The following is a 25,307-nucleotide window of genomic DNA, read 5'->3' on the forward strand; positions in this document are numbered from 1 at the left end:
ACCTGGTACATACACTATACGGCCAAAAGTTTGTGGACACCTGACCATAACACTCATGTGCTTGTTGAACATCCCATTCCAGATTTAGCCCCCCTTCACTGTTATAATAACCTCCTCTCTTCTGGGAAGGCTTTCCACACGATTTTGGAGCATGGCTGTAGGGATTTGTCCGTTCAGCCTCAAGAGCATTAGTGAGGTCAGGCACTGACGCCTGGGGTGCAGTCAGAGTTCCAGTTCATCACAAAGGTGTTCAGTGGGGTTGCGGTTCAGAACACTCGAGTTCTTCCACTCCAACTTTGGCAAACCATGTCTTCATGGACCTCACTTTGTGCACAGGGGCATTGTCATACTGGAACATGTTGGGCTTCTTAGTTCCAGTAAAGGGAGATCTTTATGCTACAGCATACAACTACATCTTACACAATTGTGTGCTTCCAAGCTTGTGGCAACAGTTTTGGGGAAGAACCACATATGAGTTTGATGGTCAGGTGTCCACAAACTTATGACAATACAGTGTATAATAATTTTAAGATTTTATAAAAGTAATTTTTATCTCCAGTAGGAGCTGCAGTAGAAGATATTTCCTATAAGGACGCTCAAATGTGTGAAATTTATTAATTCTTATCAAAGGCCATGTTATATATTTAGTCAGAAGTAGTTACATATATATATATATATATATGAGGATATATATATATATATATATATATATATATATATATATATATATATATATATATATACACACACACACATCCCTAGTTTTATTGCTCTTAATCATATCATTACTTATTTACATTTACATTTTGTTATTTATATTATAGTTTTATTCATCATTACTTATTTACATTTTTTTTTTACATTAAATTACCTGTAGTTTGAGGTGCACAGAGCTGCACGTGCGACTGAAGTGAAACAGAGGGAGGTCTAGAAGTCTCGCTCTGTGCCGCACGCGCCTCCTTTAAACCGGTTTACCGTTAACTGGCTCAGCCCAGGATAATCCCTAACCCAGAGCTCATAGCGGAGAATTCCTACACGGAGCTCGGGGAAACTATTTACACAAAAAATGTACATTTTATAAATAATGTATTATTAATGGCCGGTCCCTCGTCATGGTTTTATAGGGCTTTATACACCGGGTTGATCATGTAAACCCTCTCGCGCCGCTGCTGTGTGTCACCTGTACAGGTAGCTAATGCTAAAGTCACCTCAGGTAAATTACTTCGACGGAAACCCTGTCGAAAGATTAGTCTTTAGCTGTTTTTTTTTTTTGTTTTTTTTTGTTTTTTTCATTTTATTTTATTGATATGAAGTAGACTGAACGGATTTTTTTTGCATGAGTCGTGGAAAAGAAGAGGATAAAAGAGGGCCAGGTCGCTCAGCTAACAGGTGAAGGAGGAAATATTTATCCTGACTGAAGTGAGAAAATGGAAGTGGTGCCCAAAGGTGAGGAAATGAATTGTGTGTGTGTGTGTGTGTGTGTGAGCTTCACTGTAAGGACTAATGTCACTAAAATGGCAGGAATATATGACTAGCCAAGATAAAGAAAAAGTGGGTTTTCTAAAAACTATAACAACAACAAAGCATTTTGGGTCCTGGTTAAGGTTAGGGTTAGGGCTAGGTTCATGTTCATATTAAAATTTAGCTACAAGTCAAAGTAAGTACCTCAGAAATATTCTGTGTGTGATCCACGAAGTCGTCTTAACACTGTCGAGCATGATAAAAATATATCAGGAAACTTTTTCTGTTTGTTTTTGCAACATAATGTACAAATCACAGCTGGTTTTGTTGAGGTTTCTATAATCTGGAATATATATTCCATGTTACAAAGGAAAAAAGGAAAAACGAACATAGTGTGTTAGTAAGGTGTTGGGCTACAAGCCACCAAAACAGCTTCAGAGCTCCTTGCCATAGACAAGTCTATGAAACTGTACTGGAGCAATGAACACCCTTCTTCTAAAAGTGTCCTGATGACGGTGGTGGTGGAGAGCAGTGTATAACATGTCACTCCTAAATCTCCCATAAGTGATCAGTTGGATTGAGATCTGGTACATAATTTTCATACTCATCAAAGCAAATAATACCTCAACTGAGTTATAAACAATAAATAGACCCCCAAAATCTCTCCACAATGTGGGGATTGTGTTAAGGATAAGGGCAGGTGTATGTGAACAAACACCAGTCATATTGCAGCACTTTTTGATCTAAATACTTTAAGATAATTTATGTAATTCTGTTATATATCTTGTTCTGTAATATGATTTTTATAAACATCTTTCAAGTTCATTAGAGAATTTGAGCTACATGCATAATGTTTCCTGTTGGAAAAAGCTTTTATGGCTGAACGGCTGATCATAATTATTCCGCCAATTTGGAAACTGACTGTACCATTTAAATGCACAATATGAACACAATTAGACTTAAATTACTGTGTTTTTTTCCACAGATGGGGCTGCAGTGGGGGCCGCGGGGGAGCTCCAGAGGTCAGACACCCTCAACTCCACAAGTTCGTCTGGGGCGCGCAGGAGGACCGGAGGAGCCAAGAAGCAGATGCAAGCCAACAAGTCCAAACTCCGAGCACCAAGAGCTCTGTGCTGCCTTACACTCAGCAACCCCATTCGCATGGCCGCCCTAGCCCTTGTGGAGTGGAAATATCCTTCGGCGGCTGTGTGTGTGTGTGTGTGTGTGTGTGTTCTGGAAGCAGACCAAATAAGCCTAATGCCTTGACTAATCAATGACAACAAACTGATATAATTCTGCTTATTATTTCATTGTATGACTCTGTTATGGGATCCCTGTCCTCCTAGAGATTTTAAGCTAAATCAAACATTTTGAATACTAGTAGGCACCAGATCCCATGATTAAAGTTGCTAATATGCCTTGGCCTTCTGAGTGGCACAACAGATCATCTGAAGATCATGAGTTCAAATCCCAAAAATGCCACAGTCATCTGTGACCAGGAGTCAAGTGAGCAAAATTGACATTGCTCTCTGTGTGGTAGACATGGCATACTTTCTCTTCCCTGTCAGTCACAGTGACACTAGCCAATCATGGGCGTCTCATGTATGTTGAAGAAGGTAGATAGCACTTTCTTCTGAGTGTGATGCAGAATGAGCAGCAGTTCAAAAAGATGTGGTAGTTGGCTTCACATGTCTCAGTGTTTTACCCCACACTCCCTGGTTAGTAGCTGTGGTGAGATAGCAGAGAGTTAGTCGGTGAGTGGGAATTCACAAGACCAAATTTGGGAGAAAATTGGGGAAATTTTTTAAATTAAATATAAATATCTAACTTATAAATGAATGAATAAATAAATAGATAAAATAACAGAATGACTTAAGTGCTTATTGTGAGGGACAGTTAATTCCTGTCCAAACACCAGCGTCTCTAACTATGTGGCCCTTAACCTTAATCTGTTCTTTAAGCCCTTTGATATATTCATCTTGATAGCCATCATTGCTAACTGTGTAGCCCTTGGTGTGTCACGACCGTTTCCCGAAGACGATTCCAATGCCACCAATCACAATCTGGTAAGTTCACGTGGCCAGGTCTTACTTTATTCTTAATATCGATCAATAACATGCACGAAAGAGCAGTTGATACCGGGTGTTTCAGCTTTACCACTTCTGGGCAGTTGGCAACCTTTTAGGGCTGACTCCTAAAGTAGCACAGAGTAAATATCATATTAAACAAGAAAAATGTCTACAGTATATTGATGATTGTTAGTCTGTCCTCTGTCCTATATGACACACACCCTCGCCCTTCACCTGCTTTACCATACAGCACAAACCCTGAGCTCATTAGCTTCTTGACCTGTTGACCCAGTCACTAGCTGTAAAGACCCATGGGGGGAAGGTGGAAGCTTATCAGTGTTTGTAATGCAGTTTACCTCATACAAATCAGAGAGCTCTAAAAATGACAAACCCTGCCTTTATATGTGACAAACTAAACAGATCTTTCCATTTCCACTTCCTTGCTGTACTTCACTAATTCACTATTATTTTCTAATACAGCCTTCTTTTTCACCTCTTTCTAATCCATCCTTTCTACTCTTTTTCTCAGGAAAAAGTGGAATACATCTTTCTGGTTATTTTCACCATTGAAACCTTCACAAAGATCCTGGCCTATGGTCTGGTCATGCACCCCAGTGCCTACATCCGCAGTGGCTGGAACCTGCTGGATTTCATCATTGTCATTGTCGGGTTTGTACAATTTCCTGTGCGAACTTTGTTTGTTTTATATTGGTTTTCAATTCTGCTGTGTGTACATGTGCTTCGAGCATTTGTGTTAGGCAAAGAGAAGGTAAATAGTGATGAAGGGCAAATGGGTTATCTGAGTGTGTCTGTGTGTGTGTGTGTGTGTGCAGGCTCTTTAGCGTTGTGGCAGAGATGGGGGAACACAAACGTGGAGATGCCCATCATGCATCCGGTAAACCAGGTGGCCTGGATGTCAAAGCTCTCAGAGCTTTCAGAGTACTACGACCTCTACGCTTGGTCTCTGGCGTGCCCAGTAAGTGTGTATGAGTGTGTGTGTGTGTGTGTGTGTGTGTGTGTGTGTGCACATCTTTCTAGTGGTGATTGGAATGTTTTTGTACATATGTGTATGTATATGTGCAAAGCTGTATTTGGTAATTATAAGGGTTTATTATAATTGTGTGTAGGTTTGCAGATTGTGCTGAACTCCATCATGAAGGCTATGGTTCCTCTGTTTCATATTGGTCTGCTTGTCATGTTTGTCATAATCATTTATGCCATTATTGGCCTGGAGCTCTTCATTGGCAGGATGCACAAGACATGCTACTATGTCGGGACAGGTAATACACACATGCATACGCACACATACACATTCAAATGATACACATGCATGTACACACCATCAAATGTTTACAGGCAATAAACATGTGTTCTTAATTTCTTTTTTCTTGTATTTACCTAAATAGATTTGAAGTATTTCAATATATTACCCTTTATAGAACTTGTATTCCAATACTGACAGCCTCATACTAACCCAGCTGATCTCTGCAAGATTCTATTTTGAAATAATGCAGAACATTACAGGTGTTGAGACAATTTGTGTTTACTGCACCAAATGTGTTGTGTTGTGTCAGTCAACACGATACAATCTTGTTCACAGCATAGAATAGATAAAAATACAGTGGATACCTGTGATTAGATTGGTGCATCCCTATCTGCATTTTCATATGTATTTTAATATATAGAATATATAATATAAAAGTACCTGTATTCATGTGTTTTAATCACTCTAATTGATTTTGAAGATGTTATCTTTATGTGTGCTTTCTGTAGTTGCTAGGGTGGACATCAAACACAAATATAAAAACATATAATCATGCGTTGCTTTGCCCCCACAGAACTTTATGTGGAGGATGATCCGACACCATGTGCATTTGCCGGTAATGGCCGTTTCTGTGTGGGTAACAATACCGAGTGCAGGGGAGTCTGGGAAGGCCCCAACGGCGGCATCACGAACTTCGACAACATCTTCTTTGCCATGCTTACTGTTTTCCAGTGCATTACTATGGAGGGATGGACTGATGTTTTGTACTGGGTATTTACCATCCTTTTCATTGTCTCATTCTCTCATTTCTCCTCCTGTCTCTCTATCCTCCTACTGTGTCAGTTTCACACTATGACTGGGATTAGGGGTTATACTGAAAATCTCAGATTTTCCTCCTCTAAGATAAATTCTTAACCTGGTAATTAACTAATGAGTTGGTTTAGGTGTCTCAGGAGGAAAATCCCCATTCTGGGTTAGACTCTGGCATTCCGTTACTAGAACTGGGCACTCCTGCATTATGTGTACGTTTTTCTTTTCTTACGTAGATAACGTGTTTAAGCAAAAGAAATTGAGATTGTGGGGAATTGTTAGTGAATGGAAACAATGGAAACATTGTCCACAACCTCTTTATATACTTTTACTGGCAGATATCCAGTATACCTAAAAATACCAATATCTATATACAATACATCCATATACAGAATGTATACAACAGATGATCATACTTCAGCCATTTCTCTTATACAGTATAAATAAGTATAAATAGGATAGATAACTAGATAGAGGATGAGAACTGAGCCTTGTAGTACAGAACAATCGAACCTTTATTTTTTTATGTAAATTACATTTTAACCCACTTTTCACACTCTCTTTTCTTTCCTTGCGATCTCTCCAGATGAATGATGCGATTGGTTATGAGCTGCCCTGGATTTATTTTGTGTCTCTAGTCATCTTTGGATCCTTCTTTGTTCTAAACCTTGTTTTGGGTGTTTTGAGCGGGTAAGTGCCTTCAAGGATCAGAGCTCTTATATGGTGCTTGGTGCAATAAATTGATCATTTCATTGAATTAAGAGATTTGTCTTGGATGTAGAGTAAATTGTTTGTTTATGTGTGTTTGTGTGCATGTGCACTCAGTGAGTTCTCTAAGGAAAGAGAGAAGGCTGTGTGTCGTGGTGAACTTCAAAAGGCTCAGGAGAAACAGCAGATGGAAGAGGACATGGTGGGCTACATGGACTGGCTCATTGAGGCTGAGGATATGGATGAAGATGGCAATAAACGTGAGGCACCAACATCATACATACAGAGAGACAGACAGACAGACTGTCTGTCTGTCTTTCTCAAAGCCCGCCAGAAAGGTTAGGTTAGGAGACTAGTGGTGTGCATCAGGACCACTACAAAAACCACAAAAAAAAGTCACATGAGTTTTTACTTTTATGCAGGCCTCAGCATGCACTCAGATAGCTTGTGGGAAAAAAGACCATGAACATGAACATAAAGCATTCATTCATTCATTCATTCTTAACTGCCTGTTCAGGTTCATAGTGGGTTAAAATAGGCAAAAATTTAGGAAACAGAACCAACTAAATTCATTAGAAAAAAGTCCTGCACAACTCACATCTCATTTCACACTGACCCACTTGATGACAGATACAGATACAAATATTTAGAGCACTTAACAGATGCAGATACTGATACAGATACAGATAGTGGCTGTTATTATGTTATTCACACACATACACGCACACACACACACACATACACAGAGAGGGAGGGAGAGACAGAGAGAGAGAGAGACATACATTAAGCCTAGCTTTGCCCTTTTTTCTTTTAATGTAAGGTGCTGTGGTGGCGAAGAAAAAAATGATGAAGAAATATGGCTGGTATAAACACAGTGAAGACGGAGGTATTCTGAAAGCTTGTCCTTTTCAACCTTTTATGTTTAAAAATTATAGTATAATAGTAAAGACTTCCACATGATACTTTGGATCTAGTTTGAATGGGTACATTGGTTACAATCTTTTTACAGAATCAGATTCAGACTCAGAGTTCGAGGCTTTCCTAGATGATGATAATGGCTGCTGTGCCTCTATACAGTAATGTTATAGAATCATATTTTTTATTATACATATTGGTTAATTGTTTCTGTTACTGAACAACTACAGTACATCTGATCAAATCTCATCTCATTCTTACAACCCAGGGCCAAACTGCTGACTATAAGCTTCTGGTAAGTCAAACAAAGAAGTCTTTCAGTTAGTGTTTCACCTATCATGGAAGTACTTTTAGGAATATATGAGCACTATGTTGTGTTAAAAATTAGATACTTTGTCAAATTATTTCTGGATAGATGTTATTGTTTGTTTTTTTTTTTTAATTATTAAAAGACATTATAAAGATCCTAATAATGTATAAATATTATAACTAAAGACAGTAGAGAATTGTATACTGTATCAACACTTGACTGTAAAGTATTATAGAATATATTGTATAATATATATAAATGTCATTGTTTTTTTAATTTTATTTGGTTATTCTGTCTTTCTACAGGAAAATGCCAAATTAATGACAAAGCACACTACATGCATATTTTGAGCTGTTCTTTATCCATGAGCTCCCTCGTTCCGTTTTTACTGACTGTTTTATCTCCTCTGATTTCTGTGCAGTGAGCAGCTTTACCATTTGAACTTAGTCCTAAGGAAGAACTGCCGAGTGGCAGTGAAGTCCACTAACTTCTACTGGCTGGTGTTGCTGTTGGTCTTCCTCAACACAGCAGCGAGTGCCTCAGAGCATTACGGCCAGCCTCAGTGGCTCACTGATATACAAGGTGTGTGGCGGCACACACACACACACACACACACACACCTACTGTCAATATTAAATTATAAATAAAACTTTCTGCACCATGTGGACTGTTCTGTTCTGTTGTATTTATGATTCTGATGATAGAATCGATTACTTTTATTAAACAAGATTATCTGAGGTTGTTTTTCTCAGACTGGTTGTTTTGGCTTTATGTCTCAGAACGAGCAAACAAGATCCTGCTGGCCCTTTTCACCCTGGAGATGCTGATGAAGATGTACAGCTTCGGCTTCCAGGTCTATTTTATAGCTCTCTTTAATCGGTTTGACTGCTTTGTGGTGTGTGGTGGGATACTCGAGACTGTACTTGTGGAGATGGATGTGATCCCACCTATTGGTATATCTGTACTGCGATGTGTCCGTCTCCTCCGCATCTTCAAAGTTACTCGGTGAGTTAGTAGTCTTCTACTTAACATGAATGTTGTTTCTGCTTAGAACATGTGGAGGTTTTAAAGGCACAATATTTCAGCCCAAAATGCTTACATTGTCAATTAAATGCAAGGTACTGTGTGTATATTGCTTTGCATGACATGTGTAGTTAGTGTGTCTCATAGCGTAATGTTCAACATATTTTTCCCTCTTTCTCTTCCTCTCTCAGTCATTGGGCTGCTCTCTCAGATCTGGTCACCTCTCTGCTGAACTCAATGAAAGCCATTTGTTCCCTGCTGCTGCTACTCTTCCTCTTCCTCATCATCTTTGCCCTGTTGGGCATGCAGCTGTTTGGTGGCAAGTTCAACTTTGATGAGACCCAGATGAAGAGAAGCACATTCGACACCTTTCCCTCTGCCTTGCTCACTTGTTTCCAGGTAACCGCCTCTGTTGCTAGGTAGTCGTCTCTATACCCAGGTACAGCAAGCAAGACAGATATGTTTCTATTTTAACCAACACTTCTATCCTCAGAAATGTTGTCCCTCATTGGTCCTGCTATGTATCTTTAAGAGCCATCTCCATTTCTTTTCACCTGCATACTTGAGTGAAGAAGAAATTATATCACACAATCCCATGTTCTATATTTCAAGAACATTATGTACAGTCATAATCTACATTCTTATGTTTGTGCTGGCACCAGAGTGAGACATTCAGGTGTTTGTCTGATTCCTAGCCTCTTAGATGCTGTACTAGTGTGAGCACATCTTTTCTATGGAAGCTACAAAGTGTAAATCCTACCCTGTAATACAGTATTTGTTTGTACTGATACTCCTTAACATGGGAAAAGAGAATAATCAATGAGAATAATCAATAAATATGCTGTTTCTTCATTGTGCCATGTCACATTTATAAGTGAATTGTATTGTAACTACGGCAAACTCAACTCAACAAAGTCAGAAGCAGTGTGGAATAAACCTAAAGATCTTCTTTAGGTTAGATTTAGGATTTTGTGAAGTGATGAAAATGCAGTTTTTTGATCAAAAAGACACACAATAAGAATCTTTCTCACTATAGATTCTTACTGGAGAGGACTGGAACTCAGTTATGTATGATGGCATCATGGCATACGGAGGACCCATTTTCCCCAACATGATTGTTTGTATTTACTTTGTCATTCTTTTTGTCTGTGGTAACTGTATCCTTTTACATTTGTAGCATTTTGCAGACACCCTTATCCAGAGCAACTTACATTTATCTAATTTTTTACACAACTGAACAATTGAGGGTTAAGGGCCTTGCTCAAGGGCCCGGCAGTGGTAGCTTGGCAGTGCTGGGATTTGAACTCACAACCTTAGGGTTAGGGTGTGTTCCATAAAATGGCTACAAAAATAGTCAGTGATAAATTAATGAGTAGTTTTTGAACTGATGAACTGATTCTATCTCGCTAGTTTTAAAATTGCATCCTTAACATCCACTTGTGCTCAGACATCCTACTGAATGTCTTCTTGGCTATTGCTGTGGATAACTTGGCAGGAAATGGAAAAAAGAAAAAAGAGTAAGTACCTTACCAAATCTAGAATAAATCAGAATATAAATTTCTCTTTAGGCCACTTGAAGAAGTACTTTCTTGTCTGCATTATTTATTTAGCATTCGAACCTTAACAAGTTGATGTGTTTTAAAGAGAAAAACCAGAAGAGGAAGAGTGGGAAGATGATGAAGGCAGGGAAGATGATGAAACTGGAGTAAGGCTTCTCATTTTTTGCTAAGTCTTTCTTACTCTGTCCTTTTACTTTGTCTTTTCAGTCTCTCTTCTTCTCTCATTGTATTTTTCACTTTTCTTTTCTTGTATCTTTTTTTTTTCCAGAATGACACAGATGACTGGGAGGAGAGTGAAGAGCTAAGAGCAATTGAGGGTCTTGAGGGTAAATAATTTACCCCTGAATCACATAAAATAATGAAAATTTTAAAAAAATAATAATAATAATACAGATGTGTATATAAAGAACAATAATTGAAAAGAGAATTGAATCAAACACATTTTATAAAGCACAATGTACTGTAAGTTAATGAACAAATTTTTTAAAATTAGCATTTAGAGATTATAAATTTTAGTATGGCAAAACGTGATAAGGGATATAAACATAAAAAAATTGGTAAATTTAAAATAATTTAAGATTTACTTTGTGTTCTTAAGGTGCTGTGCCAATGAAAGTGGAAAGTTTTCAGCCCAAAGAGAAAATTGTCCCCATACCTGATGGGAGCTCCTTCTTCATTCTAGGCAAGAAAAACTGGTGAGTAATCTATGCTTAATATGCAGTAAATATACAGTATTTAGTATAGCAAATCATGAGTATTCTGTGTCTGCCAGAGAGCCTTGAGTGCTTGAGCAAGGCTCGTAAAATAAAGTTGAAAAGAATGAATGTAAAAAATGATGATTCTATCAGTCAAAACATCTTTTTCATCACTGACCTTCTTTTCCTGATTCTCTGTCTGTCCAGCCTCCGAGTTGCTTGTCACAATCTCATTTACCATCCTTACTTTACCAACTTCATCCTCCTCTTCATCATCCTTAGTAGTTTCTCACTGGCTGCTGAGGACCCAATCAAAACTCATTCAGTTCGGAACATTGTAAGTTAGCTGGTTTGTAAAAAAAATAGACAGATTGATCCCCATGGGGAGAGTTTGGTGCTATTTCAGTTGATGGAAATCTTAAATTGATAGATTGGTTTTCAATTAGCAATGTCTACATCTTATATTACATCAGTATAGTCCAGTTTTCCTTATTATGCTTGGATGTGTGTATTAAAGACACTGTGATCTCCAGGAAAACACAAATAAAAACAGTTTACCTCCCTTTAAAATACCCCCTTTACTCCTAGATGCTCGGCTATGCTGATTATGTCTTCACCACTGTCTTCACCATTGAGATTATACTGAAGGTAAACCTGCTCACTAATCAATGTCCATCATTGTGTTTGAGCCTGAATTTTAAGGATCTTTAAAGGAGTTTAAATATGTGTCATGATATTTCGTTGTTGTACATTGAGCTATGTCAGACTGGTCAAGCTGTGAAAAAAATCTGTACAGCATTATCAATGTATTAATGGTCATTTTTGTTTTGCACATAGATGACAGTGTATGGTGCTTTCCTTCATCAAGGCTCCTTCTGCAGAAATGCTTTCAATCTCTTGGATCTGCTGGTCGTCAGCGTGTCTCTGACATCTTTCTTTCTGCAGTAAGTGCAACACATTGATCCTCCACCTATACATTGATTTACTTATAGACTCATTCAGCATTAACAGCTATTCATCCATCCATTATCGGTTTATACATCCATTAATTCATTCATCACTTCATCCATTAACCGTATTGCTAAATGTCCATTCATTGTTCCATTCTGACTCTTAGTATCTCTATTTTTGTTACTTCAGTTCGAGTGCCATCTCTGTGGTAAAGATTCTGAGAGTACTGCGAGTGCTCAGACCTCTCCGAGCCATCAACCGAGCAAAGGGACTCAAGGTATATCTACAGCTGCCTGACCACATAGTCTTGTGTATTCTTCAACATTCTCATATAATATGATCTCAGTGATCATGTTGTCAGTTTACAGTAGCGTCCAAAGACTTATATTAACTTCTATTATTTATCTAGACATTTCACTATGTTCATGCTTATTATGATATAGTACAAGCTATGATTTCTCAGTGTGATTTCTGATTGTGATTTCTGAGTGCCCGCTTGTGTCTCCAGAGTGTAATCCAGTGTGTGTTTGTGGCCATCCGCACCATTGGCAACATCCTCATTGTCACCACTCTCCTGCAGTTCATGTTTGCGTGCATTGGAGTACAGCTCTTCAAGGTAACATTACTCATGCTAAAGAACAGTTTCACTAAGCCTTTAATGCACTTTTGGGTCTCATATGGCTGCTGTTTGCTCTTGCAGGGACGTTTTTATAGATGCACAGATGAGGCCAAACACACACCAGAGGAATGCAAGTGCGCATCTGTGTTCTTCTTAACTCACATATTTTAGTCTGATAGTGCGCTTCAGTAGTCTGTTTATGAATATTTGTGTGTTTTATCCAGAGGCACGTTTGTGGTGTATAAAGAAGGCGATATGAATCATCCAATGGTGAAGGAGAGGTTTTGGGTGAACAGTGATTTTAACTTTGATAACGTGCTGATGGGCATGTTGGCACTTTTCACTGTGTCTACGTTTGAAGGCTGGCCACAGTGAGTTCATATACCATTTATTAATAATATATGTTCAACCTTCTAACCATTTGATCATTAGAGGCAATAATAAAAAAGAAAATAAGACAATAATACCCAGGATGGCAAACTATTTAAAATATATTTTTATGTTAAAATATATTGTGTTCTATATTGGTAATATGTTTATTTTACAATATACATATTAATAATGCTTTTCAGACATGTGAATAAATGGATCATAGTGACAGTCCCATATAAACCATAATATTTTTGAAATATATGAAACTATCACTATGATCCATTTATTTTTCATTGTCTGAAAAGCATTATTAATTTGTATATTGTAAAATAAATATGTTTAATGCTTATGCTTATGTGAATGCTTATGATTATAGATGATTAAATTAAAAATCACATATACAGGTATTTTTGCGATTTTGGGATAATTCCCAAAACTAGGGATTTATGTTGCTGACAAAAGAGCCCACGTATAAGATATACACTATATGGCCAAAAATTTGTGGACACCTGACCATTAAACTTATGTGTGCTTTTTGAACATCCCATTCCAGATTTAGGCCCCTTCACTTTGTTCACAGGGGCCTTGTCATTCTGGACCAGGTTTGGGCCTCTTAGTTCCAGTGGGAAATTGTAATGCTACAGCATACAAAGAAATCCTATACAATTCTGTGCTTCGCACTTAGTGGCAACAGTTTGAGGAAGAACCACATATGGGTGTGGTGGTCAGGTGTCCACAAACTTTTGGCCATATAGTGTATTTATATTTTATATATATATATATATATATATATATATATATATATATATATATATATATATATATATACACACACACACAGACTATATTTTTGCCATTTATTGTTTCTGATTATTTTCTTTATAATATATTTACAGTATAATATGTTTGATCAACAAGTGATGAAAAATACAATGGTTGTCTAATATCATCAATATTGTAAATTGAATATAACCAATTCCAGGATTTTATATAAAGCCATTGATGCTAATGCTGAGAACAGAGGCCCCATCTACAACTGCCGTGTGGAGATCTCAATCTTTTTCATCATCTATATCATCATCATTGCCTTCTTCATGATGAACATCTTTGTGGGCTTCGTCATCATCACGTTCCGTGAACAAGGAGAGGTGGAGTTCAAAAACTGCGAGTTGAACAAAAATCAAGTCAGTATGAATAAGAATAATACCAAGTCTTTAACATAAAATCATTTTTAAATACATATTAGAGCATTTCTAAAAATTGTTAATTCTTAATTGTATAGTTTGACCACATTGATGTGACATGTTCTCTGGATGCATGTAGAGTTGCAGTGTACCAGTATAATTTCTGTTCTCAGAGTCTTACTCTACTTTTTCTCTCTTCAGAGGCAGTGTGTATACTATGCTCTGAAAGCCCAACCTATAAAGATCTACATACCCAAAAACCCATCGCAGTTAAAGTTCTGGAGGATCATCAACTCCTCTCAGTTTGAATATATCATGTTTGTTCTCATTCTGCTCAATACACTTACTTTGGCTGTACAGGTGTGTATCACACACAGTCTTGTACATAGCATTATTTTAGCAGTATCTCATTCTTCTCAGGTTTACTCTATAGAGTGTAAATAGATATTCCTTCATGTACACCAGTTCACGTTTTTAAAACATTTTTGCTCTGTTTCTTCTCTGAAGAACACAGTGAGGTCTAGTTACAGTTACATGCAAACTCTTTACAATTTTTTTTGTGCCATCAGCACTATGAGCAGTCGAAGCTCTTCAACTTTGTCATGGACATCTTGAACATGATCTTCACCACGCTCTTCACTATTGAGATGATCATCAAACTGCTCGCTCTGCGGCCATATGTAAGACACATTTCACACTTTTGCACAGTTTGAAACACCTGTTTAATGGGTTCTCAAGGATTATTTTGAGTGCAAAAAAAATGCAGTGTTCCATTTTTTTTATAAACTCTTTCTCACTCTTTCACTCCTTAGCACTATTTTATAGATGCTTGGAATTCTTTTGATGCCCTGATAGTGGTGGGGAGTTTGGTTGACATCATGATTGCTGAGTTTAGTGTGAGTATATCTTTTTTATCATTAACAAAATGGCTTACAAATTGTGCATATTACAGCATTTGATATTAATATAAAAATTAATTCCCAGAATACTGGAGTCTTCTTTTACCTTTTCACCACACACAACGTGTGTTCTGTTTTGTCTCACACTTTTTCCATCTCTCTCTTTTTTGCATTATATTTCTGGAACCTTCTTATGCTCTCTCAGGGTGGTGGAGGTCATGGAGAGGTACATCAAGCGGCAAATTGCTACATAAAATTGTCTTAACCATCAGCATGTCCTAGTTATGTCTTAACCTGTGTTACTGTTTTAATCATAAACAACGCAGTATTAAAGCCAAGATAATTTTCTAAAATATTGTGTTATCACATAACAACATCAAAGGAGGTCTCAGTGTGTTATAACATATAACATATAGATAACATAACACATATATAAGTTAGTATTTTTAAGTGACTCATTCGTGACCTATAAATCTCTGTATCTTTCATAGGGTAAGGGGGATGGGGAAAATTCCAAGGTGTCCATCACTTTCTTTCGGCTCTTCCGAGTCATGCGATTGGTCAAACTACTCAGCAAAGGCGAGGGCATTCGCACGCTTCTCTGGACATTTGTGAAATCCTTACAGGTATGTTCTAAATGTAAATGTTCAAATGTTAACAGATAAAGATATGACTTAAAAATGCCCTTCAAATGTCCATCACTTTTCCAGAAGCTTAAAAAAAACCAAATTGTTGATGCTGCTAGCAGAATATCAGTCAGTGCACTGACTAAATTTGTTAACCTCATTATTTCCTCATCACTTTTTAATATTTACTCTCTTTCATCAGGCTTTGCCATATGTTGGTCTACTCATCGCTATGATCTTTTTCATTTATGGTGTAATTGGGATGCAGGTAGATCCATCTTTATCATCTCCTCTTTTCCTCCATGCATTCTGCTCATGCTCGCATTGATGTGTTTTCATACCTTGAACATTCCTTCTCCTCTGCCTTATTGACAGACGTTTGGGAAGATTGCTATAGATGACGACACAGAGCTCAATCGCAACAACAACTTCCAGACCTTTTTCATGGCAGTGCTCCTGCTCTTCAGGTGTCAGCACCACACAGTATTTTATAAATCTGCTGCATAAAAAGTAAAGTGACTTAACTTTTCTGGAATGTTTTACCATAATGACTGACAAACTGGCTGTCTGTTTTACTTAAGATGTGCAACAGGAGAGCAATGGCAAGAGATTATGCTGGCAGCACTGCCAGGCCGACGGTGTGACCCTGAGTCAGATTATGAGCCAGGGGAGGAGTACAGCTGTGGCAGCAATCTGTCCTACCTGTATTTCATCAGCTTCTTTGCTCTCTGTGCTTTCCTGGTAAGAAAGAAAGCGATATAGAGATATAGATAGGGAGCAAAAAGAGCAAGTGAGAGGAGCGCATGATAACTTGTTCTTGTATCTTTACCTTTTCAGATCATTAACTTGTTCATTGCTGTCATCATGGACAACTTTGAGTATCTGACCAGGGACTGGACCGTGCTGGGCACTCATCATTTGGATGAGTTTAAGAGAGTGTGGTCAGATTATGATCCTGAAGCCACGTAAGAGAAACCTTTTATCATAATCCACATAAAAATCTGCAATATGGACTGAAACTGATTATTATGCTTTGAAAATAAATACATACAAAAGTGAAGTTTAGTTTAGAAGTTTGTATACCTTGTGCCACAGGGGAAGAATCAAGCACTTAGAGGTTGTGACCATGTTGCGCCGAATTCAGCCTCCCCTTGGTTTTGGCAAACTCTGTCCTCACCGGGTTGCCTGTAGGGTAAGCAATGCTATATACAGTATAAAAACTACTGTATTGTATATTACAAAAGCTAGTTTTATTACCAGTGTAAGTGATGTTAAAAAGTGACAGTACAGAGACAGTCCACTGTCACAAATTTGTTTTGATAAACATTACTGAAGAAACCTTTGTGTACGCTCACATTGTGGTTGTCTCAGAGACCAAGCAAGCAGCTGACACACTCAGTCAGTCAACAGTATTTAACTCCCAGTGGAACACACATGGAGCTCCACTTAACTCAGCAATCCAATTAGACTCTCTCTCTCTCTCCTCTCCATCTCTTAATTCCTGCAGAGGCTGGTCACTATGAACGTGCCTCTTCATCCTGATGGTACTGTGTCTTTCAACGCGACCCTGTTTGCTCTTGTCAGATCTTCACTCAAGATTAAAACTGAAGGTCTGCATGCACAGCACAAATCATAGTAGTTAATATATACTCTAAAAGACCTCATTTAAGACACATGAGTAAAAACAAAGCACAGCTACAAATAAATAAGACCACATTAACATATAAATTGTTGACAAACACAAATTAAACACAAACACAGAAGGACTAAATCAGTGCAGAATAATTTTTCCATTAATAATTTAGCGGCTTAATTTAATTCTTGAATTGTTTTATCCGTAGGGCCAATTGACAAGGAGAATGAAGAATTGAGAGCCATTATTAAAAAGATCTGGAAGCGCACCAAGCCTAAACTCCTTGATGAGGTTATACCACCCCCTGCAGGTACCAATCTACATTATGCACTAGATGTCAGTTCAATATCTTCACCAAATTTCAAAGCCTCTTGAGTCTGGAGTTAGTGGCTTAAGTGATGCCACAAAAAGGCATCACGTGTGTTTAACATATGGTTTTTGCATATCATCTTAGCCTAATTCCTTACTTGTTTCTGTGTTTGTGTCTGTGTTATGTATTTTTTTAGGAGAGGAGGTGACTGCGGGAAAGTTCTATGCAAGTTTCCTCATCCAGGATTACTTCAAGAAGTACCGTAAGAGGAAGGAAAAAGAGAAAAAGAAGAAGGGCAAGGATAAGTCAGCTTCCCTTCAGGTGCACAGTTAGTCTATGTCTATTGGGTCTTGCATGTTGTTTGATAGACTATGGCTAGTTGACAAACTCTAATTCCCTGAGATTATAGCAAAGTATCAATTGAATTATATTATTGATATTATAGCAAAGTATCAATTGAATGTCAGCACCTTGCTTATATGAGAGTGCACTATGCTTCTAGTCCTTACAACTTGAGTCTGAATTTTACTTGCACTTACACTTTCTAATTATCACACTATTACTGGTTGCTTAAGGTTGATGCTGCATTCCACTCAGCTTCTTACTCCACTCTACTGTTTTCTCAGGCTGGGCTGAGAACTCTGCAGGATTTGGCTCCAGAGATGAGGCTAGCTATGGAAATGGAGGAGGGCCAGGAGGAGGTGTTCGAAGGTGATATGATAGAAGAGGAGGAGTTCTTCAGGGTAAGTTGCAATTAATAATTCTATAGCATATCGTATGTTCTCAGCAACTGATGCTTCATTGATACGGGCCATTTGTTTTAATTTAATAGCAATATTAGTATATTCTTTTATAAAAAAGTATATTCTTTTATCTCCATATCCCAATATCCTCCTGATAGCAGGTGCATGTACACAGTTGGGAGTGTAGACAACAGATGGAAGGAATAAGACAGGGACTCAAATTAGATTCATACCATTTTGACCTGAAAGTAACAAGGTAAAATAAACATGTAAAAAAAATGACTGTTTTTTGTAAAGCACCATGAATAAAAACACTTATTTCTTCTTGATACTTTCAGGTAAAATGGTCTGAACAGAATTTTTTATGTTCATTAAATAATTTCATTCAAACACATATTCACTTTCAGACAAACTATTGGACAAAGTGTTTCACAATGTACTCCATATACTGTATATGGTTAAAATCTCAATAATATCACCCTGAGAAGAGTCTCTTTATCTCCTTCCACTGCTACAGAGTGACAGTGTCTTCAGTGATGGTCATCTGACTCCATCCTTGTCCACCCCCGTGGGCACTCCATTGCCCCTGCAGTTTGAAGAGGTTAGCGTGAGCATCGAGCCCCCTCCTGGTGATACTCTGAGGCTAGAGGAGGCGCTGGAGGACTCTCGACCGGCCTCAGCACTCTCAGAGAATGAGGTGGTGCTTGAGCAGCCACACAGGCTGACTCCTCTGCCCAGAAGGTGGGCCACCAGTCACTCCAAACTCAGCTCATTGTGGGCTCTAAATTCCAGTTCAAGGCAAGCACAGTATTTATGGATTGTAAGAATAAGGAATGCAGCTGCAGTCAGATTAGAGACTAGTGTTCAAATTTAGACGCTGCTGAGTCGTACTGCTAAGCTTCATTTGCTTGCAAGTAAAGAAAATTACCCAAAATTGTAATGATGCTAATAATTGCTAATTAATAGTAATTATTGGAGAAACTACTAAGTTTCTATAATAATAATAGTGGTTTATTCATTATTAGTGACATGAGATTTTGGGTGATGGATTTATTTAAAGCTGTGATTTTGCCTGAGAGCTATAATGATGTATAGCAATTTTAGAATACAAAATCAATATTTTATTTGTATTTAATTTACAATACCTGGTAGTGTACAGCATGTGAAGGATTAAACATTTTCTGTCTCTCAGTGGCACTATCGCATTACAGCTTTAAGATATATTAAGGCAAAACCTGCTGCTCACCTGATTTAATGCACAAAAATTGTTATATCTTAAATAAATAAAATCTTTTATCTGCTGTATTCAGTACCTATACCACTATATTCATACAGGATGCCAGATAAGTACTATTTATATACGCTGTCATATAAAACAGACACAGAGTAACTTAAGATGCAGAAAATCATATGAATTTTCTGCTTAGCATGCAAGAAGGTGCACATGTACAACTGCTTTGCTTTGCTCTTGGCACTCTGCAAGGAAACGAGCAAACTGCTAGTTCTGATTACTCCTCTACTCTGAAAAGAAACCGCCCTGGTGGACTAGAATGAAAGGAAGTTGAAATGTTTCATATAGATTTTTCCCCATATGGCTACATTTTGCCACAGTAATATGGAAAGGATCCAGTATACATCAGTAATACTGTAGAGTAGTAATGTAAAGTTAGGAAGAATTGCAGAGGTACCACACAAAATTTCACAAAACAGGACCTTTTGGACAAAAGTATAGTGCTTCTGAGGCTGTAGGAGGTATACGTTTTGGGTTTACTGCTTTGTAAATTATTCCCTATATCTAGCTAGCTAGCTGAGTACACAACCCAAATGTCTTGATTGGTCATGTCAAGAGGATGGTTTTACTGATAAATTTTCTCAGCAAGACATGACCAATCAAGACATTTGAGTTGTTTACTTAGCTAGTAGCTGGATATAGGGAATAATTTATGAAGTAAGGTCAAAATGTATACCTCATAAAGCCTCAGAAGCTACGAAAACAACCCAGATGTCTTGATTGGTCATGTCTTGCTGAGAAAATGTTTTAGTAAAACCCTCCTCTTGTTTTTGAAGGTAATTAGGTCTCATTAATTTCAGATTTAAACATTAAACATTGCACATGTTAAAACATACTGAAAAATCAATGGAAATACCCCCATAGCTTTTTAAGCATGATTAAAATGCCACTGAAGGGGATAATCTTCCAATTTCCTAACTAATATTTTATTTCTTTTTTATGTCTTAAGTGTCCATCTAACATCTGCCTTTTAGGCCACCTGGCACTCAGTTACCACCTCCTCCGGATGAAAGGACGCAGAGTGCAGGAGGTGAAGGAGAAAGCACAGGGACAGGAGGAGGAGTAACAAGTGCTACTGAACAGAGTCAAGTCGACAAGGAAGACACTCAGAGCACAGTGTCACATGACAGGTGGGGAGAGCTGTCAGTCACAGACTGATGAATGAACTTTTACAAGAGGGGTAGTGATAAAGAAAGAAGATGGGATAAATATACTGAGAGGATAATGAGAGGGTTATGTATTCATCCATGATGAGCCTCCATTTCTATGATCAAGTAAGTCACTGTTTAGAGTGCTTTTTAAAGCTAAAAAAGAGATTCTTACCAGCACATAATGAATAGAACCCACTCACATGAGAGATGGAAAAATTAGATTCAGAAATAGATCTTTTTCATTCGTCTCTAGGGATTCGGGCTTTTTTCTTGAAATAGTTGGCCTTTTAAGAATGAATGAATGAATAACCTCTTTATGTAATTTTTGCACAGATGTGTGGCTATGTAGGCTGAGACTAAGCACACTGCCTTATGGCTCATCATGTAAAAGTGTTCTTAACTGTGTATGTTCTTAACTGTGATGAAGTAATGGAAGAAGTGCTCTTACCTAAACCAGAGTGTGTCTGAACACAATTAGCCACTTTGACAAGAAATAAGGGTCTTTTTCTCTCTGTTAGTCAAGTGTTTGAAATGAGATGGCTGAGGTTTTCTTCTGAGTGTGTTGAAGCTTAATGTGAAAGATGAGATATTTTATCTATACCTTTGTCATAAACAGACAGCAACATCTAGAAGCCCCTCCCTCAACACAGACTGTACCTCCTCCAGTCTCCAGTGGCAATAATGCAGAAGCGGCATCATTACAGCCAGGCAACGTTAACAGCAATGGTTACAAAGTTGCTGAAAACGGCTATAGTGGGAACACTTACTCTACTAGTAGCTACAATGCTTACCATTCAAATGGCTACAATGGCAATGTTTCACCTACAAATGGCTACAATGGCAATGTTTTGCCAACAAATGAATACAATGGCAACACTTCACATACAAATGGCTACAATGGCAACACCTCACATACAAATGGCTACAATGGCAACACTTCACATACAAATGAATACAATGGCAACACTTCACATACAAATGAATACAATGGCAACACTTCACATACAAATGGCTACAATGGAAGCACATACCCAGTAAATGGCTACAATGGAAATGGTTACCAAAGTAATGGTTACCACAGCAACGGTTACTCCAGCAATGGTTACAGTGCCAGTGGATACAGCAGCAATGGCTATGGTGGCAACAGACAAAACAGTAAAGGATATGCAACTCGAAGACGCTTCCTTCCTCCCACTCCTTCAGGTGAAGAAGCTCTTTACTTGGCCATATGGTGGATTTTTGTTATAAACTCTAATTGTGCATAAACACCCATACATGACTGTTTTACACTAAATTCTCCTTCCTCCCTCTGCTTTACTGTGTAAGGACGCAAGCCAAATTTCACTATCCAGTGTTTGAGGAGACAGGACAGCATTGATGACATCCCCATCCCTGGTACTTATCACCAGAACTCACCTCCCTGCAGAGCACGAGAGCAAGTAATGTTTCAGTTTATTTCTTTTTCTTGCATCCCTTCCTTATGTTTTAGCTTCTATCTGTGAGGACACGAGCTGCAAGAACAGGGGAATCAATGACAAACATTTCTGCTAATTATCATTACTGCACACTGAATTACCATTCATCAAAACAATACAGCACATGTACATTGTTGGCATTCTACCCTATTTCCAACTGAACTTTTATATGGGCATGTTTTTTTTTATCCAAGGTTTTTACTTGCATCTATTTTTTTAAATTAAATTATTATTATAAATTATTTTTATTCTATCATTTGTTGGACCATTTGCTTATGTCATCTGCTGCAATAAAAAAGACATCTGTATAGGAAGTACCCGTGTGTCCTCGCTCTGAATGCCTTCTCTCTGCTTAATTCCTTTGAATGCATTTAAGTGCACTATGTTTTGAGTGCACTACATTAGTGTGTTAAGTTAATTCATCATTGAATAGTAAACCAAAAGCCATTTCAAATCATAGCATTAATACTGTATATTGTAATATATTAATTAACATTAAACCCAAAACCTTTACAGACACAAAACAATTATGACTCTCGGCGCAGCAGCATGTCCTCAGCAGCCTCGTCATCCTCATGGGCGAACACTCAGACGCGGCCGGGCCGTGTGCTCTATGCTCCCCTCATCCTGGTGGACGAGGCAGGTGGAACTCAGACCATTTGGAGCGACACTAATGGTAGCACCAGCCTGCCAGCTGCAGCCCGTCCCGGGTGGCACGCAAACCAGGGTGTCTCTCTGTCCCAACGGCAGCAGGCATATGCTACTCTGAGGGTGCCGTCCCAGCAAGCCCCAGGCTACATGGAGAAAGGAAGTGCTGACAGCCTCGTAGAGTCGGTCAGTACAGCTGCACTCTCAGTCAATGTAACTGGAAGCACATGTAGTGCTTTACCTCACTCTTACCTCACTGCAATTAGTTTTTAATTCACTATACTACACATTTCACTGAACTAGCATGAACCATAGAATTTTCAATAAAATATATTATTATTTTACATTTGTAATGTTGACATCTAATAATAATTGACATTATTTCCTTAGATCCTAATATCTGAAGGCTTGGGCCTCTACGCCAAAGATCCCAAATTCGTAGACTTTACTAAGCGAGAGATCGCTGACGCATGCAACATGACCCTGGATGAGATGGAGACTGCCGCGACCGACTTGCTGAGTCGAGGTGCACCTGGGCAGCCAGTCAGACCCTTCGAGGAGGATCTGTCTGACGAAATGAACTGTGTGATATCATACTGAGGGTTCTCACTTTGAGAGAATGAAAGAGGAGAATAAAGACATATTAAAGAGATAAAGAGAGAGATAAACAAAGAAAGCAGTTTGGTGCCAGAATGGGTAAACTGCAAGGTGGCAGACTTTCTCTGTGCTACTTTTGCAGATTCACGATAGTGTATTGAGCTGTGCTTTTCTGACTTATTGAACATTATATGATTTTAGATGTGAGAAAGAAAGCAGCCTTTGACTGACATTCAACTATAAATGGACAAGTTCACAGTATTAGATAAATAACGATTTACCTGACAATATGGCACAATACAATTTAATAGATGTTATCAGAATAAACATATCTAATATACAGACCAATACCTGATCTGCTGACTATAAGCTTATCAAGGATACTGATATTACAGCTCTTAGTAATCCTAATGATCCTTTTTACCTTTATTCTGCTTATATGTTACAAGGATTTTTGTCTATTGTATTAGAAATGAATGCCCAGGAAAGCAGTATTAGCCTTATATTGTAATGATAGTTTAAAAAGAAATAGATTAAAATGTTGCATACTTTATAAATGTCTCTTTTGTTTTACAGAATGAGCTATTATTTATTATGCTCTGTTATTATGTTGATACTCCACAGTTTTATGTATGTGATAAATCATTCTACTCTTTTAAACTTCTTTTACCGTTTAATGCACATTGGTTTTTTTCTCCACAATCAATCCAAGGCATTTTATTCTAACCCTTTTTACCCTTTACTTATTTTTGACTCCAAACCTGGTTGCCTCTGCCAGGAGGTCCAGACATGGCCATCAATCTTTTAACAATTATGACCCCAATCCTAATCAACACAGAAACTGTTTCAGTGTTTTGCAATGATCATCTCATTGTCTGTATTTGAATAATATTAAAAATCTGTAGTCTGAATTAAAGATGGCAGTTCACATATTCTGCTTCAAATGTTGTGTATGGAGGAGGGTCCAAGATCCTCTACAACAGTCTGCATCCTTGTTAGGAATACATTAAGAGGCTCAGTGCCGTCATTCTGTAATAATGCTAAATAATGCTGAAACCAATGTTTTTCAGAAAAATGCATTCCAAAGAAAAGCTTTGTGATTTTTGGATGCATTGCTCTAAAATAAACATATATCATATACTTCTCTTTTATTTAAGCCCCAAATTTTACTCATTGCATGTGTTCATTCGATACTGTTTTGCTTATTCTCATCACAGGTGCCAATAATTCTGGAATGCATATACATATTGTATATGACATTTTTATTGCAAGATACATTAGCCATTACATAATTCATACAGAAACGCATTGTTTCTATGCAAGAAAAAACTAATCAGTATTTCATTATTATGAGAAAACGTCATTGCTATGAGAAAACAACTTAGGAGAAAAGCATCTTGTTACTACAAGAAAACATCTCGTTTTCTTGTAGTAAGAAGATACATTCTCGCACTGTTCTTGTAATTATGAGACGTTTTCTTGTAGTAACAAGATGCATTTCTCGTAATAAGATTTTTTCTTGTAGAAACAAGATGCGTTTCTCGTAATAACGAGATTTTTTCTTGTAGAAACAAGATGCATTTCTCGTAATAATGATGTTTTCTTGTAGTAAGAAGATGCATTCTCACACTTTTCTTGTAATTATGAGATGCGTTCTTGTACTAAAAAGACATTTTCTTGTAATAACGAGAAGTTTTAGTAGTAAGAAGATGCATTCTTATGCTTTTCTCATAATTAACGAGATGTTTTCTTGTAGAAACAAGATGCATTTCTCTAATAACAAGATGTTTTCTCGTTTATTTTATTTATTTATTTATTTATTTTTTGCGTTTCAGCAATCTGCTTCCATAAATTCACTATCATACTACAAAATATTTATTTATTTATTTACTTTGAAGGTACTAGGATATTTTAACCCATCTATAAGATGCTTTATAAAACCAAGTGCAGATAACACATAACGCGCTGTCTGTGGTGCAGCATCCTCTCACACA

At 37.7% G+C, this 25,307-nt stretch overlaps 1 protein-coding gene across 1 annotated transcript; it reads left to right on the top strand.

The window, feature by feature from the left end:
* The first annotated feature begins 827 nt into the window (after positions 1–827).
* On the top strand, positions 828–24,363 carry cacna1fa (calcium channel, voltage-dependent, L type, alpha 1F subunit a). Its single transcript, XM_053236496.1, has 48 exons — positions 828–1,446; positions 2,447–2,667; positions 3,423–3,527; positions 4,060–4,199; positions 4,364–4,506; positions 4,658–4,810; positions 5,369–5,565; positions 6,191–6,294; positions 6,430–6,572; positions 7,133–7,198; positions 7,322–7,388; positions 7,496–7,522; positions 7,959–8,119; positions 8,317–8,542; positions 8,752–8,959; positions 9,597–9,717; positions 10,008–10,077; positions 10,205–10,265; positions 10,388–10,445; positions 10,718–10,814; positions 11,022–11,151; positions 11,403–11,462; positions 11,652–11,758; positions 11,955–12,042; positions 12,274–12,381; positions 12,466–12,518; positions 12,609–12,755; positions 13,739–13,940; positions 14,142–14,300; positions 14,510–14,620; positions 14,753–14,836; positions 15,045–15,065; positions 15,331–15,465; positions 15,668–15,733; positions 15,841–15,932; positions 16,047–16,206; positions 16,303–16,430; positions 16,561–16,657; positions 16,973–17,075; positions 17,307–17,408; positions 17,605–17,729; positions 18,035–18,151; positions 18,669–18,892; positions 20,417–20,572; positions 21,210–21,796; positions 21,920–22,032; positions 22,585–22,902; positions 23,107–24,363. Exons 1-48 carry the CDS (start codon positions 1,428–1,430, stop codon positions 23,314–23,316), a joined length of 6,390 nt encoding a protein of 2,129 aa, XP_053092471.1. The 5' UTR covers positions 828–1,427; the 3' UTR covers positions 23,317–24,363.
* Positions 24,364–25,307: the final 944 nt, after the last annotated feature.

Source organism: Pangasianodon hypophthalmus, chromosome 8 (assembly GCF_027358585.1).
Source record: "Pangasianodon hypophthalmus isolate fPanHyp1 chromosome 8, fPanHyp1.pri, whole genome shotgun sequence".
NCBI lineage: Eukaryota > Metazoa > Chordata > Actinopteri > Siluriformes > Pangasiidae > Pangasianodon > Pangasianodon hypophthalmus.

Coding starts and splice junctions, on each gene's coding strand:
- cacna1fa (XM_053236496.1), top strand. Junction 2,668..3,422: donor GGAAATATCCTTCGGCGGCT/GTGTGTGTGTGT, acceptor CTGTTCTTTAAG/CCCTTTGATATATTCATCTT. Junction 21,797..21,919: donor CCTTCCTCCCACTCCTTCAG/GTGAAGAAGCTC, acceptor TTACTGTGTAAG/GACGCAAGCCAAATTTCACT.